The sequence below is a fragment of the Malaclemys terrapin genome, chromosome 14, assembly GCF_027887155.1.
Source record: "Malaclemys terrapin pileata isolate rMalTer1 chromosome 14, rMalTer1.hap1, whole genome shotgun sequence".
NCBI lineage: Eukaryota > Metazoa > Chordata > Testudines > Emydidae > Malaclemys > Malaclemys terrapin.
This window is the reverse complement of record NC_071518.1, coordinates 44,107,695-44,127,577: the sequence shown is the minus strand read 5'-3', so window position 1 is coordinate 44,127,577 and position 19,883 is coordinate 44,107,695. Positions and strand designations below refer to the sequence as shown.

At 48.0% G+C, this 19,883-nt stretch overlaps 1 protein-coding gene across 1 annotated transcript; it reads right to left on the bottom strand.

Moving 5' to 3' along the window:
* Positions 1 to 581: 581 nt before the first annotated feature.
* On the bottom strand, positions 582 to 18,595 carry LOC128848648 (C-factor-like). Its single transcript, XM_054048690.1, has 6 exons — positions 18,260 to 18,595; positions 16,466 to 16,517; positions 12,780 to 12,967; positions 11,063 to 11,224; positions 5,670 to 5,780; positions 582 to 793 (listed from the first exon to the last, which is right to left on the bottom strand). Exons 1-6 carry the CDS (start codon positions 18,404 to 18,406, stop codon positions 680 to 682), a joined length of 774 nt encoding a protein of 257 aa, XP_053904665.1. The 5' UTR covers positions 18,407 to 18,595; the 3' UTR covers positions 582 to 679.
* Positions 18,596 to 19,883: the final 1,288 nt, after the last annotated feature.

Genomic DNA, 19,883 nt, shown 5'->3' with positions numbered 1-19,883 from the left:
CAAGCACCACACAATGAGGATTGCTCAACTCTGTGACTCAGCAAGGCCCACCAGGACATGCCTGGGACAGTATCTTTCCAGGGACACGGAAAATATAAAATAAAGGACACATCATGAGATGAGCAGGTCCTCAAGGAATCAATTCTGATGCACTTCCACTTATAATCACTTAAAGTCAGCCCCAGGGCAGCAGGGGAAGAGACAACCGTTGGGGGTCCTGTGGGGTCAACCACAGAGTCCTGCACTGGGAACATAATAAATAAATGGCGCTATCCCATCTCCTAGAACTAGAAGGGACCTTGAAAGGTCATTGAGTCCAGCCCCCTGCCTTCACTAGAAGGACCAAGTACTGATTTTGCCCCAGATCCCTAAGTGGTCCCCTTAAGGATTGAACTCACAACCCTGGGTTTAGCAGGCCAATGCGCAAACCACTGAGCTATCCCTCCCATCATCTCCTAGGCAGGTGAAAGGAAGGGAGGGGTTGAAACCCCCCCCCATCACCTTGGCAACCCTCAACCAATGGAAGGAGAAGAGACAACAGCAGCCAATTAAGGGAACAGAAGACTCAGCATTGGGTCCAGTTCAGGTAGAGATTTTTATTCATGATGCACGCACAGAGAGGTGCCAGAGTGCTCCGCAGATGCTGCCGCTTGATTCCTTCCTCCTGCATGCCAGGTTCTCACCAGGGCAGGGTGTTTCCTTCCCAGCTCATCAGGACACCATGGTGTTTCTCAGAGAGTTCACAAATCACCTTAATGAGCCCGCTCACGCTCTCGTCCACCGTCAGGTCTGCCTGCAACATTCATGTCAGAGTGTGAGATGGAATACAGCTGCACTTTCCTCTCCAAGCACAAAGTACCCAAGGCTGGCTGGAAGTTCTCAGCCTCTTCCATATGGTGACCTCATGTTCCAACAGAAAGAAATCCAGGGTATCTGGCCATCTAGGATGGGAGGGTGGTTGTGACCCTCTGAAACTGGTTTGGATCTTCCTCGCCTGAAGGGGTCTGAGAACTTCTGCCCTAAAGAATCTTCTTTTCCATGTCTAATGTCCATGTGTATATAGGTTGCTGTCCAGGAAGGCCTGACCCATGCCCACAGTCTGTAATTTGGCCCTTTTCTATGAGCTTCAGGTTTGACTTCCACATAAAACTAGTGCCACTCATCAGCGAATTATGTTACGTGCCTATACACAAATGCAAGAAGCTTGGGAAACAAGCAGGGAGAACTGGAAGTCCTGGCACAGTCAAGGAATTATGATGTGATTGGAATAACACCAGAGACCTGGTGGGATAAATCACATGACTGGAGTACTGTCATGGATGAATATAAACTGTTCAGGAAGGACAGGCAGGGCAGAAAAGGTGGAGGAGATGCATTGTATGTAAGAAAGCAGTATGACTGCTTAGAGCTCCAGTATGAAACTGCAGAAAACCTGAGAGTCTCTGGATTAAGTTTAGAAGTGCGCGCAACAAGGGTGATGTCATGGTAGGAGTCTGCTAGAGACCACCAGACTAGAGGGATGAGGTGGACGAGGCTTTCTTCTGGCAACTAACAGAAGTTACTAGTTTTCATGAGGGACATCAATCACCCCGATATCTGCTGGGAGAGAAATACAGCAGTGCACAGACAATCCAGGAAGTTTTTGGAAAGTGTAGGGGACAATTTCCTGATGCATTGCTGGAGGAACCATCTAGGGGCAGAGCTCTTCTTGACCTGCTGCTCACAAACAGGGAAGAATTAGTAGGGGAAGCAAAAGTGGATGGGAACCTGGGAGGCAGTGACCTTGAGATGGTTGAGTTCAGGATCCTGACACAAGGAAGAAAGGAGAGCAGCAAAATACGGACCCTGGACTTCAAAAAGGCAGACTTTGACTCCCTCAGGGAACTGATAGGTAGGATCCTCTGGGAGAATAACATGAGGGGGAAAGGAGTCCAGGAGAGCTGGCTGTATTTTAAAGAATCCTTATTGAGGTTGCAGGAACAAACCATCCCGATGTGTAGAAAGAATAGTAAATATGGGAGGCAACCAGCTTGGCTTAACAGTGAAATTCTTGCTGATCTTAAATACAAAAAAGAAGCTTACAAGAAGTGGAAGATTGGATAAATGACCAGGAAGGAGTATAAAAATATTGCTCAGGTATGCAAGAGTGAAATCAGGAAGGCCAAAACACACTTGGAGTTGCAGCTAGCAAGAGATGTTAAGAGTAACAAGAAGGGTTTCTTCAAGTATGTTAGCAACAAGAAGAAGGTCAAGGAAAGTGTGGGCCCCTTACTGAATGAAGGAGGTAACCTAGTGACAGAGGATGTAGAAAAAACTAATGTACTCAATGCTTTTTTTGCCTCTGTCTTCACGAACAAGGTCAGCTCCCAGACTACTGCACTGAGCAGCACAGCACAGGGAGGAGGTGACCAGCCCTGTGTGGAGAAAGAAGTGGTTCAGGACTATTTAGAAAAGCTGGACGAGCATAGGTCCATGGGGCCGGATGCACTACATCTGGGGGTGCTAAAGGAGTTAGCGGATGTGATTGAAGCGCCATTGGCCATTATCTTTAAAGACTCATGGCGATCGGAGTGGGGAGATCCCGGATGACTGGAAAAAGGTTAATGTAGTGCCCATCTTTAAAAAAGGGAAGAAGCAGGATCCGGGGAACTACAGGCCAGTCAGCTTCACCTCAGTCCCTGGAAAAATCATTGAGCAGGTCCTCAAGGAATCAATTCTGATGCACTTAGAGAAGAGGAAAGTGATCAGGAACAGTCAGCATGGATTCACCAAGGGCAAGTCATGCCTGACTAACCTAATTGCCTTGTATGAGGAGATAACTGGCTCTGTGGATGAGGGGAAAGCAGTGGACGTATTATTCCTTGACTTTAGCAAAGCTTTTGATACGGTCTCCCACAGTATTCTTGCCAGCAAGTTAAAGAAGTATGGGCTGGATGAATGGACTGTAAGGTGGATAGAAAGCTGGCTAGATCGTCGGGCTCAATGAGTAATGATCAATGGATCCATGTCTCGTTGACAGCCGGTATCAAGCGGAGTGCCCCAAGGGTCGGTCCTGGGGCCGGTTTTGTTCAATATCTTCATTAATGATCTGGAGGATGGCGTGGACTGCACCCTCAGCAAGTTTGCAGATGACACTAAACTGGGAGGAGTGGTAGATATGCTGGAGGGTAGGGATAGGATACAGAGGGACCTAGACAAATTAGAGGATTGGGCAAAAAGAAATATGATGAGGTTCAACAAGGACAAGTGCAGAGTCCTGCACTTAGGACGGAAGAATCCCATTCACTGTTACAGACTAGGGACCGAATGGCTAGGCAGCAGTTCTGCAGAAAAGGACCTAGGGGTTACAGGGGATGAGAAGCTGGATATGAGTCAACGGTATGCCCTTGTAGCCAAGAAGGCTAATGGCATTTTGGGCTATATAAGTAGGAGCATTGCCAGCAGATCGAGGGACATTATCAATCCCCTCTATTTGGCATTGGTGAGGCCTCATCTGGAGTACTGTGTCAAGTTTTGGGCCCCACACTACAAGAAGAATGTGGAAAAAATTGGAAAAAGTCCAGCCAAGGGCAACAAAAATGATTAGGGGGCACATGACTTATGAGAAGAGGCTGAGGGAACTGGGATTATTTAGTCTGCAGAAGAGAGGAATGAGGTGGGATTTGATAGCTGCTTTCAACTACCTGAAAGGGGGTTCCAAAGAGGATGGGTCTAGACTGTTCTCAGTGGTACCAGATGACAGAACAAGGAACAATGGTTTCAAGTTGCAGTGGAGGAGGTCTAGGTTGGATATTAGGAAAAACTTTTTCACTAGGAGGGTGGTGAAGCACTGGAATGGAGGAGGAGGTGGAATCTCCTTTCTTAGAGGTTTTTAAGGTCAGGCTTGACGAAGTCCTGGCTGGGATGATTTAGTTGGAGATTGGTCTGCTTTGAGCATTGGGTTGGACTAGATGACCTCCTGAGGTCCCTTCCAACCCTGATATTCTATGAAGCGTCCCTTCCTCATAACTTGAGGTCTTCTGTAGGGGGCCTGTCTATTCCCTAAAGGTTTCCTTTCAACAGGCCCCTTGCCAATGAGTTATACCCTGCTCCCAGCAGCAATTCACCTTGATCCAGGGGCTTCCCACCAGTCTCCCTGCACCTAGCAGCTCTCCACCCCAACTGGGCTACCTGCTGGCTTTTCTAATCACCGGTCCCTAGCTGATCAATTTCAGCTGGTGTGTAACTGCTCTGCCACAGGTGAGGCTGGGTCCAGCTCCCCTTAAAGGCTCAGCCAGCCAGTGACACCCATGGTTAACATTTTCGAAATCCCAGTGGCTAGACCGACAAACAGACAGGGGGAGCTCTGCAAATACATAGAAATGGTGGGCCCATACTGTTGGAAAACACTGATTTCAAGATAGAGTAAGGATGACTCTGAGGTTGCATTTTGAGACATGCACCATTGCATGAAGGCCAGTTCAGCTTCTCCGGTGCTAAGAATTGTGAGCACCCCAGCATGCACTGGCCCACAAGAGCAGCCTGCTGACAGGCCGGGGGGGGGCAATGGGGGCAATTGCCCAGAGGCCCGGGAGCCCCCAGCTGCCGCTGGCAGCGCAGAGGGGCTAAGGCAGGCTTCCTGCTCGCGCTTGTTGTTTATCACTGCTGGAAGCAGCCAGCATGTCCCTGTGGCCCCTGGGGTGGGGATCTCCATGTGCTGCTGCCCCCACCCCAAATGCCAACTCCTCAGCTCCCACTGGCCAGGAAGTGTGGCCAATGGGAGCTGCGAGGGTGGTGCCTGAGGGCAGCAGTGCACAGAGACCCCCTGTCCCCCCGTCTAGGAGCTGCTGCCAGAGGAGTGTGTCGGTTGCTTTCGGGAGCCGCACAAGGTAAGCACTAACCCTCTGGCCCCCTCCTACACCCCAACCCCCTGCCCCAGCCTAGAGCCTGCACTGAAACTTCCTCCCAGAGCCCAACCCCTCACCCCCTCCTGACCCAAACTCCCTCCCAGAGCCCGGCCCCGCACTCCCTCCCATGCCCAAACTACCTCTCAGAGCCTGCACCCCAACCCCTTGCCCCAGCCTGCTGAAAGTGAGTGAGGGTGCCCTGGGGCCCGGAATTGCTGTCAGCTGGCCTGCACGAGAGAGACAAGCTAGGGGAGGTAATCTCTTTTCTCAGACCAACTTCTGTTGGTGGAAGCTACAAGCAGAGTGGCCCACGGTATTTTTACCATCCTTTTGTCTAACCCTGCCCAGAGCAGGTCTCCATGATACAGCCGTAGAAACACTGGCAGTGGTGTGTGTTAGCCGCACACTGTTGCTTAGGTCGGGTGGAGATGCACTTGTCCTGGATTTCCTGAATAGCCTCAGGAATACTGTGTCCTGCAGAAGGCTCTTTCTCCCTGCATCAGAAGCCTGTTTTTGTGAATGATGTGGCCTGGAGACTGCTGATACCTCTGTGAATGTTGTATTTTTCTCCTAGGCATTTCATTACTGCTGTATTAAGTATCTGTGTCTAGACAGATTTTCCTGCTAACAAACTTGCGCAGCAGCAAGAGGATTGAGATGCGTTGGTTTTGTGAGGCTGAGTAACAGGAAATGCAGGAGCATCCCCATCATTCCCAACACAATCTCTCTGCTCGGAGGTATCGTTACCTGCATGTTGACCTGGAAGGTCATTAGCCCACCTACCTGAGCACTTCCCAGCTCGGTTTTCACCCAGCCCGGGTGCAGCGCACTGCACAGGATCCCATCTTGCTTGTATCCCATCGACTGGCACTTTGTGAGCATGTTTAGCGCTGCCTGGAGGCGAAGCACATGGTGAGCCGAAGCAGAACCACAGCACCCCCCAGGCACAACCCACCAAACCCGGCTCATTTGCGTGTGTGGGACGCTGCATCTGGGAATGATGAACATTCACCGCCTGAATAACCAGGAACTGAGGGATTCAGCCAGGGTCGGGGGAGGGGGGAAGTGCTGCAGTGGCAGGGGAAGAAGATCCTGGGGCACGGGAAAGGCAGGGGAGGGGAGAAGAGAAGAAGGAGCCTTCCATGGGAGGTGGGTCAGAGCAGGGAGAGGGAGGCCCAGTGGTAAGAGGGGCATTTCCATGGGAGTTCGGCAGGAGGAGGGTGTGGAATCCTAGCCATGTTCAGCAGAGCAGTGGAAATAAAGATCCTGTTTCTCAGTTGAGATGACCCTTGAAAGATTCCAACATGCTGTATACACAAGCCATCTGCAGGCACCTGTGTTGGGGTGTATGGGTGCCTAAGTCAGGTGCTTGAGCTTTTGCATGCACCAGACAATGTTCTGAAGATTCAGAGCAGGCGCAGCAGGGACAGAAGGATTGTGAGGAGGTTTGGCAGCATGTGACCTCCAGAAGAAGAAAGAGGAGCGTCCATGCACCAGCAATGGAGATACAGGTGAGCAATCGTTTCCATGTTCTCTCTACAGGTACTAATGCGGAGAGTGGACTAGATGGCCCATCTGAGGGAAGTGAGCAGAAGGAGACTCCACCGATTGGAAGGCAAAAGATGCACTGTCCTAGGGATGGGGGTTCCACGACCACCACTCCCAAGAGGAGGAGGAGGGTGGTGGTGGTCGGGGACTCCCTCCTCAGGGGGACTGAGTCATCTATCTGCCGCCCTGACCGGGAAAACCGAGAGGTCTGCTGCTTGCCAGGAGCTAGGATACACGATGTGACGGAGAGACTGCCGAGACTCATCAAGCCCTCGGATCGCTACCCCTTCCTGCTTCTCCACGTGGGCACCAATGATACTGCCAAGTATGACCTTGAGCGGATCACTGCAGACTACGTGGCTCTGGGAAGAAGGATAAAGGAGTTTGAGGCGCAAGTGGTGTTCTCGTCCATCCTCCCTGTGAAAGGAAAAGGCCGGGGTAGAGACCGTCGAATCGTGGAAGTCAACGAATGGCTACGCAGGTGGTGTCGGAGAGAAGGCTTTGGATTCTTCGACCATGGGATGGTGTTCCAAGAAGAAGGAGTGCTAGGCAGAGACGGGCTCCACCTAACGAAGAGAGGGAAGAGCATCTTTGCCAGCAGGCTGGCTAACCTAGTGAGGAGGGCTTTAAACTAGGTTCACCGGGGGAAGGAGACCAAAGCCCTGAGGTAAGTGGGGAAATGGGATCCTGGGAGGAAGCACAAGCAGGAGAGCGCAAGAGGGGAGGACTCCTGTCTCATGCTGAGAAAGAGGGACGATCATTGAGTTATCTTAAGTGCCTATACACAAATGCAAGAAGCCTGGGAAACAAGCAGGGAGAACTGGAAGTCCTGGCACAGTCAGGGAACTATGATGTGATTGGAATAACAGAGACTTGGTGGGATAACTCACATGACTGGAGTACTGTCATGGATGGATATAAACTATTCAGGAAGGACAGGCAGGGCAGAAAAGGTGGGGGAGTTGCGTTGTATGTAAGAGAGGAGTATGACTGCTCAGAGCTCCGGTATGATACTGCAGAAAAACCTGAGAGTCTCTGGATAAAGTTGAGAAGTGGGAGCAACAAGGGTGATGTCGTGGTTGGAGTCAGCTATAGACCACCAGACCAGGGGGATGAGGTGGACGAGGCTTTCTTCTGGCAACTAGCAGAAGTTGCTAGATCGCAGGCCCTGGTTCTCATGGGAGACTTTAATCACCCTGATATCTGCTGGGAGAGCAATACAGCGGTGCACAGGCAATCCAGGAAATTTTTGGAAAGCGTAGGGGACAATTTCCTGGTGCAAGTGCTGGAGGAACCAACTAGGGGCAAAGCTTTTCTTGACCTGCTGCTCACAAACAGGGAAGAACTAGTAGGGGAAGCAAAAGTGGATGGGAACCTGGGAGGCAGTGACCATGAGATGGTCGAGTTCAGGATCCTGACACAAGGAAGAAAGGAGAGCAGCAGAATATGGACCCTGGACTTCAGAAAAGCAGACTTTGACTCCCTCAGGGAACAGATGGGCAGGATCCCCTGGGAGAATAACATGAAGGGCAAAGGGGTCCAGGAGAGCTGGCTGTATTTTAAAGAATCCTTATTGAGGTTGCAGGAACAAACCATCCCGATGTGTAGAAAGAATAGTAAATATGGCAGGCGACCAGCTTGGCTAAACAGTGAAATCCTTGCTGATCTTAAACGCAAAAAAGAGGCTTATAAGAAGTGGAAGATTGGACAAATGACCAGGGAGGAGTATAAAAATATTGCTCAGGCATGCAGGAGTGAAATCAGGAAGGCCAAATCACACTTGGAGTTGCAGTTAGCAAGAGATGTTAAGAGTAACAAGAAGAGTTTCTTCAGGTATGTTAGCAACAAGAAGAAAATCAAGGAAAGTGTGGGCCCCTTACTGAATGAGGGAGGCAACCTAGTGACCGAGGATGTGGAAAAAGCTAATGTACTCAATGATTTTTTTGCCTCTGTCTTCACGCACAAGGTCAGCTCCCAGATTGCTGCACTGGGCAGTACAGCATGGGGAGAAGGTGACCAGCCCTCTGTAGAGAAAGAAGTGGTTCGGGACTATTTAGAAAAACTGGACGTGCACAAGTCCATGGGGCCGGATGCGCTGCATCCGAGGGTGCTAAAGGAGTTGGCGGGTGAGATTGCAGAGCCATTAGCCATTATTTTTGAAAACTCATGGCGATCGGGGGAGGTCCCAGATGACTGGAAAAAGGCTAATGTAGTGCCCATCTTTAAAAAAGGGAAGAAGGAGGATCCGGGGAACTACAGGCCAGTCAGCCTCACCTCAGTCCCTGGAAAAATTATGGAGCAGGTCCTCAAGGAATCAATTATGAAACATTTAGAGGAAAGGAAAGTGATCAGGAACAGTCAGCATGGATTCACGAAGGGGAAGTCGTGCCTGACTAACCTAATTGCCTTCTATGATGAGATAACTGGCTCTGTGGATGAGGGGAAAGCAGTGGATGTGTTATTTCTTGACTTTAGCAAAGCTTTTGATACTGTCTCCCACAGTATTCTTGCCACCAAGTTAAAGAAGTATGGGCTGGATGAATGGACTGTAAGGTGGATAGAAAGCTGGCTAGATCGTCGGGCTCAACGGGTAGTGATCAATGGCTCCATGTCTAGTTGGCAGCCGGTTTCAAGTGGAGTGCCCCAAGGGTCGGTCCTGGGGCCGGTTTTGTTTAATATCTTTATTAATGATCTGGAGGATGGTGTGGACTGCACTCTCAGCAAGTTTGCAGATGACACTAAACTAGGAGGCGTGGTAGATACACTAGAGGGTAGGGATCGGATACAGAGAGACCTAGACAAATTAGAGGATTGGGCAGAAAAAAACCTGATGAGGTTCAACAAGGACAAGTGCAGAGTCCTGCACTTAGGACGGAAGAATCCCATGCACTGCTACAGACTAGGGACCGAGTGGCTAGGCAGCAGTTCTGCAGAAAAGGACCTAGGTGTTACGGTGGATGAGAAGCTTGATATGAGTCAACAGTGTGCCCTTGTTGCCAAGAAGGCTAACGGCATTTTGGGCTGTATAAGTAGGGGCATTGCCAGCAGATTGAGGAACGTGATCGTTCCCCTTTATTCGACATTGGTGAGGCCTCATCTGGAATACTGTGTCCAGTTTTGGGCCCCACACTACAAGAAGGATGTGGAAAAATTGGAAAGAGTCCAGCGGAGGGCAACAAAAATGATTAGGGGTCTGGAGCACATGACTTATGAGGAGAGGCTGAGGGAACTGGGATTGTTTAGTCTCCAGAAGAGAAGAATGAGGGGGGATTTGATAGCAGCCTTCAACTACCTGAAGGGGAGTTCCAAAGAGGATGGAGCTCGGCTGTTCTCAGTGGTGGCAGATGACAGAACAAGGAGCAATGGTCTCAAGTTGCGGTGGGGGAGGTCCAGGTTGGATATCAGGAAAAACTATTTCACTAGGAGGGTGGTGAAACACTGGAATGCGTTACCTAGGGAGGTGGTGGAGTCTCCTTCCTTGGAGGTTTTTAAGGCCCGGCTTGACAAAGCCCTGGCTGGGATGATTTAGCTGGGAATTGGTCCTGCTTTGAGCAGGGGGTTGGACTAGATGACCTCTTGAGGTCCCTTCCAACTCTGATATTCTATGATTCTATGATTCAGACATAATGTGCATCATTTGCAGGGTTTGCTCAGCACCTTGGGACCCTTCAGATGAGCAATAGGGTGGATGAAAAATATTGGTCTTAATACAAAGCTTGGGTTGTTGGAGAGAGCAGCAGTGTGCACATGTGGGAGGAAATTTCCACCAAGCTGGGCACTGGGCTCGTGGTGAGAACGTGCCTGTCGGGAGCGCAAGACCCAGCTGTTTGGTGATGGGCATTTACAAGCTCTGGGGCAGAGGCAGGAGGAGATTGTAAGATCAAGAGACTTAGCAGCATTGGAGCCAAGTGTGGTGGAACCTGTGAGGGCAGCAAACGTCCCAAAGAGAGACTAAAAGGCTCCCAATATCTTTGTAGCTTCTCATCCACCTTGCCTAAGAATGAGCCTGGTCAATGTGATTGATTGTAACTGGTTGAGGACGGTCCCTGTTATGCTACCAAGGAAAAAGTGGGTGAATGTAATGGTAACTTTAGTGATATTGTACATGCTGTCCCAGAGTGAAATAGACAAACATGCATGTAGAGTTAGTGCTTAATGGAGTCTGAAAAAAGTGTGGTATCTCCCACACACACATCTCCCATTCACCTGCCTGCAGTGAATTCTGCCCCCACATCAATTATGCCCTACTATACCCCTGCAGCTCCTGGGTTTCTTCACCTCCCCCCCCCCCCAAGGCTGAAGGGGGGCAGCTCCAACAGCTCTTCATCCCCCTCTGCCTCTTCCCTCGCTGGGTGTTGCAGGGAGGGAGGGTTATTCTCTTATTATGGAGTAGTAATGAGTGGTGGACAAACACCCAGCCTCTCCCAGGGGAGTTAAATACACTCTGTTTCAGGGGATAGTAGATAGAGCTATTTTAGAAGGGTTATTACCTTGATTTCCAATATTGCTGGGTCAGTTCATATGTCCTGGCACTTTGTGATTGGTTTCTGTGTTGGGGTTACTTAAGCAGCTGAGAAATATGAGATTCAGTGACTATCCCATGACTGGTTAACCTGGGGGAGACATACCTTGCTGCAGCGGTAGGAGACTACTGGCACGAAGGAGAACGTTTCCGGAGTTTTCTCAATGGATCCCAGAACAGTGGAGATGTTGACAATGGCTGCCTTGCTGCAGCTCATCCCTTTCTGGTTGCTTCCCTGGGCAGCCTTCTTCAGCAAGGGCAGGAACGCCTGGGGAGACACTGGGTCACTTTGTCCTTGTTAACAAACTTGCCTGCTTCTCAGACCTAAATCTGCCTGCACCTGAGTCCCACTTCCTGTGCTCCCCCCAACTGGCTCCCCCCTTTGCTTCCTCTTCCCACTCCCCATTTCCCACCTGCCTTCACAGCACCTCTTTTGCTAGGAACAGCTTCCCAGTTACCTATTCCTGAGCCTTCTTGCTCCATTCCTTCTATCACCTAGAATGTCCTAGTGACACCTGCCACTGTCTGTCCTGAACCTGTTTGTGCCTTCAAACACTATATTTCTAAGCTGTTTAGGGCAAGGACTCCATTCTATTCTGCCTTGTATGTTACCAGATGTAGAATGCTAGGTCCATCTACAATAAGCAAAAATAATACTAACTGATAAATAATAAGCATCTAGATGAGGCTTGCAATGTCTGGATCACCAATGGCATAAAAAGTGGGTGCACTAAATTCTCTTCTCTGTTAGGCCTGTGTCACCCCATTAAAGTGAATGGAGCGAGTCAGTTGTTACCAGGGCAGCTGCACCTTCTCTGGTCTCTGAGTGCCCCCCATCAGGTGTTACACCTCGTGCCATTACCTCCCCAGGATGGAATCCTGAGATTTCCCAGCTCTCAGAGCAAGGCTCAGGCTACAGCCCCCTGGGCACCAACTGTGATCTCCCGCGTCACCACCTGCAAGTAGAGCTGAGCAAAATTTTAGGACCAAAACTTGTTTTCAGTGCTACATGCAAATGTGGTGATGATGAAACAATTCACAAAGTCATGCTGATGTCACAGAATTGTTCTTTTTGGAAAGAATCCCTAAAACATTCTGAAAAAAAATGAAACATTTTGCTTTTTTCTTTTCAAAATCACTTTGGATCAAAATTTCCTTGAATTTTATGTTTAAAAAATTTTAAAATATTTTAAAAGCTTAACATTGTAATGTTTTATTTAACCAGAAATGACTTTTTAAAAGTTTTTGATTTGTCAAAAATTGCCATTTTTGGTAGGAGGCAAAATGTTTTTTGACTTTTCGAAATTATCAATGAACCAAGAAATCCGTAATTCACCCAGCTGCATCTGCAAGTCTTCCCTTCGGGAGCTGAGAGCAGTGGTGAATACAGTGCCCCAAAAGAGCCTTCTGAAAAGGCTTTGCAGCAGGAACATGGCAAAGCATAACAGAGAGGGTATTTAATACAACAGGTCTATGTGCAGGTTTGTATCATTTAAGCATTCAGGGGAAGCCTTAGGAAGCCTCAACTGCTTCAGACTCTTCTGCAGGGTCTGTGTCTGTCTGTTCCTCTGAACACCTCCCCGACAACCGCCCCCCACCTCTGTGTTTGTACAGCACTGAGCACAATAGAGCTCTGAGCCTGACTGGAACCTCTGGGCTTTACTAGAACACAGAGAAGTCTAGTCTAATGAAAACAAATGGGCCACTTCCTTTTAAAATGCGGGTTGGGGGTGCGGGTGAAATTCTAGATCTCTTCAGCTAATTATCTTGCTTTTAAAACTAAAATCCAGCCTTAGGATTCTCAGCCAAAAGTGGAATCTTACCTGGGTCACTAACAGTGGCCCAACAACGTTTGTGTTATAGACGCTTAACATATCTTCAGGAGTGGCTGACTCAAGTGTGCTTGGTGACGTAACACCAGCATTATTTATCAGCAAATTTAGGCCAGTTCCTCCCAGATGCGCCTCAGCTTTTATTGCAGCAGCCTTGATGCTCGCTGAGTCTGTAGTTTCTGGAGAGAGAATACGGGACTGCTTATAAGCACGGGTTAGTTCCATTCCTGACACTATGTGAAATAAATACACCAAAGTTATGGTAGTTGTGGGTTCTGGATAGAGATGCTTGACCCCTTACCAACCTGGTTCAGAGAGGAGGTGTTTATTGTTCTTCAAACTTTTCATATTATGCATTCAGGGCTGGATCCAATTTTCATTGACTTCAATGGGAGTTGGGTCAGCCCCTTAATGTTACTTGAGAAACAAAGCCTACAAGTTAGACCACAGTAACTAGGAAAGAAGCAAAGAAAACAGAAGGGCAAGAAAATCACCATGTCCTTTCTAGTCTGCAAGATCTAAACAGCCCACAGTTTTGTAACTGGAAGTGGGAGCAGGTCTGGGAATGTGGCAGAGGGCCAAGAATGACATTGAGAGAGACAAAGTCACAGCAGCATTACCTGCATTTCCATGTACTGCCAGCTGTAACTGACGTTAACATGCTGCTCTGCTCTGAAAACTTCTGTTGGTGCAATGGCTCAATGGGGCTCCTTGCTTGTTGCTTTCTGACGTCAGAGCAAATGTGCTCTGTTTACAAGTAATAAAAAACAATACAGGACTTGAGTCTTGTTTTACCCTAGTACCCCTGGATGCTGCCAGAGCGCTGGAAAGGGGCCTTAGTGTCAATGAGAGTCAAGCCCATTTATTCTAGCTGCTAGCCTGGGATCTGAGAGTCAGGCTGGCTCCTTCCCTCTCACACTTCATCATCGCTCTGTGTGTGTAAAGTTCGACTGACAAGATCTTGCCCTCCTTTCCGCTTGTGCTACCCCATTAATCCGCGTGCTGGTGCTTGGCTTTCAGGCCCCAGAGTGAATGGTGAGACTGGCAGCTAGAAAATCAAATCCTGAGCACATTTGATCTGGAATTGCTGAGGCATAGTAAGCAGAGTGCTGTGGGGCCCTTGCTACAGGGACGTTGTTCAGAGTGAACATACAGGGGAAGCTGCCAGTCATTTGGGGCTTCCTTCTAGGACCATTACAGCCAATGTGTGCTTTTTGCCTTTGACTTCAATGGCCGCAAGTTCAGGGCTTTTCTACCAGAGTAACAGCAAAAGGAAAATATCCCAAAGTCCAAACCCAGACAGCTGAGTTTAGCAGCCCTTAATCCCATTCGCCCAAAGGATTCTGCTCAGCTGGGATTCCTCTGCAGGAGACTTGCCCGTGCACCTCTCATCTGACTTCTGCTAGAACAGGAAAAGATGGAGCCGAAGCTGCATGGTATAATCTGTAATGAATCCTCTAGCCCCAGCCTGGATTTCCCTACCCAAACATGTAGTTGATCAAGCATGCAATTGAGAGAGTGGGTTTCCGTGGCATATTAAAGAAAATAACGACACAGACCCACATGATGGAGATGGCTGAGAATCTGAGCATGCTGATTTGGGACCATGGAGCTATGGGAGGCATGTCAGATAAAAGATCATCCTGATTAAACCAGACATTAGCATAGTCCAGCAACAATTGGTGATCTTTCAAGAACATCCTGTATTTTCACATCTCTAATAGTTCAAGGATCTTCCACCTGGTCTTTCTCCTAACAAGGGTTCAGCTCTATAAGCATGGTTCAAACCCTGTCTCTAGAAACAGCTGACAGCGAATTCAGTTAGTGTGTTGAGCAGAGGCCTGGCTCACTCCTAACACTGATGGATCGCCTAGAACCTGAAGCCCAATTTTAGCCACCTTACTGTTAGAATGTGCCCTCCATTGCTGAGGTGACGCAGGGAGCACAAATCCTGCCAGGGATTTCCTGTTGCTGGTGAAAAGTTCATAAAGTATTTCCAGGAAGGTCATCTTTCTAGTGCCAAGGCTCTTTTAACTGACAACAAGCCAGTCCTGACCTGTGCCTTCCTGGCAACATAACTAGGTTACTGAACTGGGGACTTCAGTGCAATAAGAGTTTATTGAGTAGATCTTAAGTGCAAAGTTAGAGTCAGATAATGCCACTTACATCTAACAGTGCAGATCTGGATGCAAGCTAAGGAAGGATCTTCTGGGAAGAGAAGGGAAAAGGGAAGATTTGGAGTGTCTGCTTTCATGGCTGCATCTATCCTCATTAACTCTGCATTATATTATTACACATTCTATAACTGAGGATGTGATGGTGCTTTGTGCAGGCGAGATGAAAAGGGTTGCTGTTGACTCTTGGCCAACTTGAAGCTGTTTTTCAGAACTAGCTTTGTGTTAATTTACAAATGAACTGTAAGTTCATGAATGTTAATCATGGACAACCTCAGCTGAGAACTTCCAAGTGTTCTTGTGTTTCAGTTTTATGCTACATATGGTCAAACTTGAGTGGCTAAAGTTAGGCTCCTACAGACATATTTTGGCACCTGAATATTAATAGCTTGATCGATTACTGAAAGCCAGATCATGTCTATTCAGGTGCCTAAATATGGATTTAGGAGCAAAATGTTAGGGTTTGAAAAAGCTAGCCTGTAGCTGCAGCATTCGTTTAGAATTGATGGCCTGTGGTTAAAACACTGGGTTAGGAACCAGGTGGTCAGGATCCCAACACTGCCTTAGACTTCCTGTATGATATTGGCCAAAAGCGTCCACTAATTTTGGGTGCCTCTCTTGAGACACCATTGGGCCTGATTTTCAGAGGTGCTGAGAACTCTAGTTAAAGTCACCAATAGATGTAGGTGCTCAGCTCCTCTCCTGAGCAGGCTTTCAGTGACTCCAAGTGGCCTCTTTGAAATTCAGAACCATTTTAGCCAAAGACATTTTTTCAACCCAGGCCACAACCTAAAAACAAATCCGTATGTGCATGAAGATGAACAACAGACCAAAAAAATCAAACCACTTCTGCATGGAGACCAATGTTGAGAATATTCAGGCCAAAGGAGATTTATTTTTGAGAAGATTAAAAGACGGGGAAACTGCACTAAGACTGGAATGGGTCTGACAAGCATAATCGCCTAATCTCTATTTAGTAATTCCATAATATATTCAACACCTTGGTCTATTGTACGGTCATGGATTAGTAGATGAGTTCTGTTGCTATGACAGCCTCACTCCACCTTAGGGCATGTTGTATAAGGAACATTCAGGCATATTCTACCCTATTAATGTCAATCTAGACTGTTCTCGCAGACGCTAGGCTTGGCTGAGATTTAGTTTGTCATCTTCTCTCACTGCAGTTCTCACAAAGGTGAGCATGATCCAGTCCTGCTCCCGTGCTGGAATGAACGGCAGAACACCTCTTATGCATTATGCATTGTTCAGCAATGAGGAACTACGATCCACTGACACTAGCAGTGCACTAACAAGTTGTGGTCTGTTTAGCTGCACTAGTGATTATGATCTAGTCAGGCGCTAGGAATCTGGAAAAGAATGGATGTGGAAAGGGTCATAGAGAACATAGAGCCGAGACTGCGAATCAGAAAGCAGCTAACGGAGAGCTGGCCATGCAGTGTCTGCAGCATGCTGGTTGGCAGGAGAGATGCACTAAGGACGTACCTAGCTGCAGAATCACTACGTTTGGGTGCTTGGAAGCCAAATTTTTTAGTTCCTGGAAGCAAAAATAAAATAAAAAAAATTGCATTATGGAACCTAAGTGAAAACACAGGCACAAATGCTGCATCACCCCATCAGACAAAGCCCTGGCATCGAGAACACACACAGCCCTATGGCACAGATTCTGCTGTCACACAACACAATCCCATTCATTTCAATGAGAGTATATGAGCTTAACAGAGAGCAGAAGCTGACCCTGTGGCTGGCAGTCAGTAATGCCTGGGAGCTCCAGGACACTGCTCTGAGTGAAGTCCGTGGGAACAGCATGAGTCATCATGGAACCAAAAAATCAGAGTGGGTGGATATGAAGACCAAAATTTTCCCCTCCCCAGAACCTCTACCACACTTTCTTGCCCTGCTGCTGCCATATGGGGATCCGGGGTCAGGTTGGGGATATTGGAAGAGCTGGGGGGGAAAAGGCCAAAACTGTTTTTTTTGTTGCTAAAATGCATATTCAGTGACACCAAAACATTTTTTTGAATTTGTGTTGGTTTTGTTGAATCTAGAAAAAAATAAAAATATTTCATTTTTTCAGTTCAAAAACTACTTTTATTTAGAAATGTCCTTTAATTTTTTTTAAAAAAAACCCTCAAAACTACTGAAAAATGCCAAGAATCAAAATATTTTGTTTCAGGTCAACCAAAATATTTCATTTGATCTTCAGTGTTTTTCTTCTCATTTACTAGAAAGAAAATTGAAATTATTTTTGGTTTGATCCAAAACAATTTATTTAGTTTGGTTTGGTTTAGGAATTGCCTGCAAACCAAAATGTCCATTCTTCACTGAGCCATAGATATTGGCTGCTGGCCTGCCCCTCCAGGAAAAGCCTCTTGCAGATTTGGGGAGGCAGGATCATACTGGGCACCTCCCTCAAGATAGCTGATCTGATGCCCTCTAAGGAGCCAGAAAGGAAGAAGCATCACAGGGAGAGCTCCCACTATAGGAAGGATTATGGGACACCAGGCAAATCTCACTTCCCCCACAGCTACATCAAGGGTTAACGGGTGGTCCCAGCACTGTTGGGGAAGGAGGGCTGGGGTCTCAGAGGAGGTGAGGTGGTCTGGCAGAAATCCTTCCCCACGCCAAGCCTGAACATCAGCCAGGTCTGCCTTGGACCCCTGGCATAACAGGCCTATGGATGTGTAACAAATCGGGTATCTGATTGGGCAATGTGCCAGGCTCCCTGCCATCATTACAGGGTAACATAACTGTGACATTCTAGCTCTGCGAGGGGCCAATACTTTACATGATAATGGGGACAAGCGAGTGATACAACGCGCACTAGAGCTGCGTATAGTTAAGGTGCAGCAGTAGAGTTGCATAAGTGTCAAGGGGAATGTAGGAGCAATGTCTGAGCAGCAATGACTGGGGGTGATCTGGGTGCAGAGGGAGGGCAGAGGCGGACAGAATGTCTGTGTGTGTGTTGGGGGGAGCTAACAGAATGGCAGCACCTCACACCCACTCTGCACAAGGTGCAGGGCAGTGGAGGATCTGGCCCAGTAGTGTTAGGGTTGGGTAAAATTGGGGTCAGTCCAAATCAGGCCTCCTACTGAAACTTGCAAGGTTCCCTGTTTTAAGAGGGCAGGAGGTTTCAGGGGTGGAGGGGAACATACAGCTGGGAAACCGTGTTACAGACTCAGTCATGGGATCTGCCATCTAAACCTGCTTTTATTCCAGGCCCTTTTGGAGAACATTTTCTAAAACAAAGTTCAGCTAAGTAAAAAAGCTGCTCCTCACCTGCGCTCGCACTCCCTCTGGGTCCCGGCAGGTGGCAAAGATCACTTCTGGTGGGTTCGGTTTCCCAATAAAACGCTTGATCAGCTCCAGGCCAATTCCCCGATTGGATCCAGTTACCAGGACACTACGGACATGAAATCCTGCCATGGTCTCTTCACAGCTGCCTCTAGTCTCTGTCTCTGTAAAGTCAATTTAACATCTGCTGTGTCATTTCCTCTGAACTGATTTTGCTGTGATGAATCCCCGCCTACTTTTTTGCTACTTTCCCTGGAGGCTTATGTTTGTTACAAAAGTTTATGTCATGTTTGATAAAATGACTCAGTTGATGCATCTCTGGAATAAACAGGAGCTAAGTTGGTGGAATGACAGTGAAACACAAGTCCTCTATCTGAACAGCTCCTGCAAGTCACTGTGACAGAGAATGCCTGATTTTTTTCTTACCACAAGCTCTTAAACTGCCCTGAAGCCTTTTCTTTCATTACTAACTTGTTCATGGGGCTACCTCTAGTTTCAGCTGTGTTAGTGTAAATTGGCATAATTTCCCTGAAGATGCAGATTTAGTCTTCTACATGTCTCAGCAGATCTCCAGTTGCTAGATCTAGAAAGGGTATGAGGGGAAACGGAGCAAAGTTAGTTAAAGAAAACATTGATCAGAGAACTGGAAAGGAGAGTCTGAAAAAAACTGCCCTAGGGTAGCGTTAGCTAGAGAAGGGATTAAGTCACAATAGCCAGGTCCATTCTAAGCATCCCAGAGTACAGGTCATGGCTTTGGTTTGAGTCCGTCAAACATTGTGGCTGAAATGTGTAAGGGTATGTCTGCACTACAAAATTAGGTTGAATTTATAGAAGTCGATTTTTTAGGAAGCAATTCTATACAGTCGATTGTGTGTGTCCCCACTAAGTGCATTAAGTTGGCGGAGTGTGTCCACAGTACCGTGGCTAGCGTCGACTTCCGGAGCGTTGCACTGTGGGTAGCTATCCCACAGTTCCTGCAGTCTCCGCCACCCATTGGAATTCTGGGTTGAGCTCACAATGGCTGATGGGGCAAAAACATTGTCGCAGGTGGTTTTGGGTACATGTCGTCAGTTGCCACTCCCTCCATGAAAGCAATGGCAGACAATCGTTTTGTGCCTTTTTTCCATGGGGGCGCCATATTGCTTTCAGCAGACGGTGCAGCAGTACTGCTAACTGTCGTCATCGAACGACTGCTTCCACTGCCACTCTACTTTCCTGCTCTGGCCGCAGACGGTGCAATTGGTCGGAAAAACTGGCATTCCAACCACCGCTTCCGCTGCCACTCTGCTCTCCTGTCTCGATCGATAGCGAATTTCTCCATGTTGGCTGTCATGGGCTCCCGCTTCTGCTGCAACTCTGCTCTCCTGCTCTCATGAATTCACCTCGCAGGTCCTCTCGTCGTTCTCTATAAATATCTATTCTTGTGGCATCTCTCTATAAATATCCATTCTGTCATCCACCGCTTCTGCTGCAACTCTGCTCTCCTGCAGACACCATACCATGGCAAGCATGGAGCCCGCTCAGATCACCATGGCAGTTATCACCGTTGTAAACACCTCGCATGTTATCCTGCAGTATATGCAGAACCAGAACCTGCAAAAGCAAAACC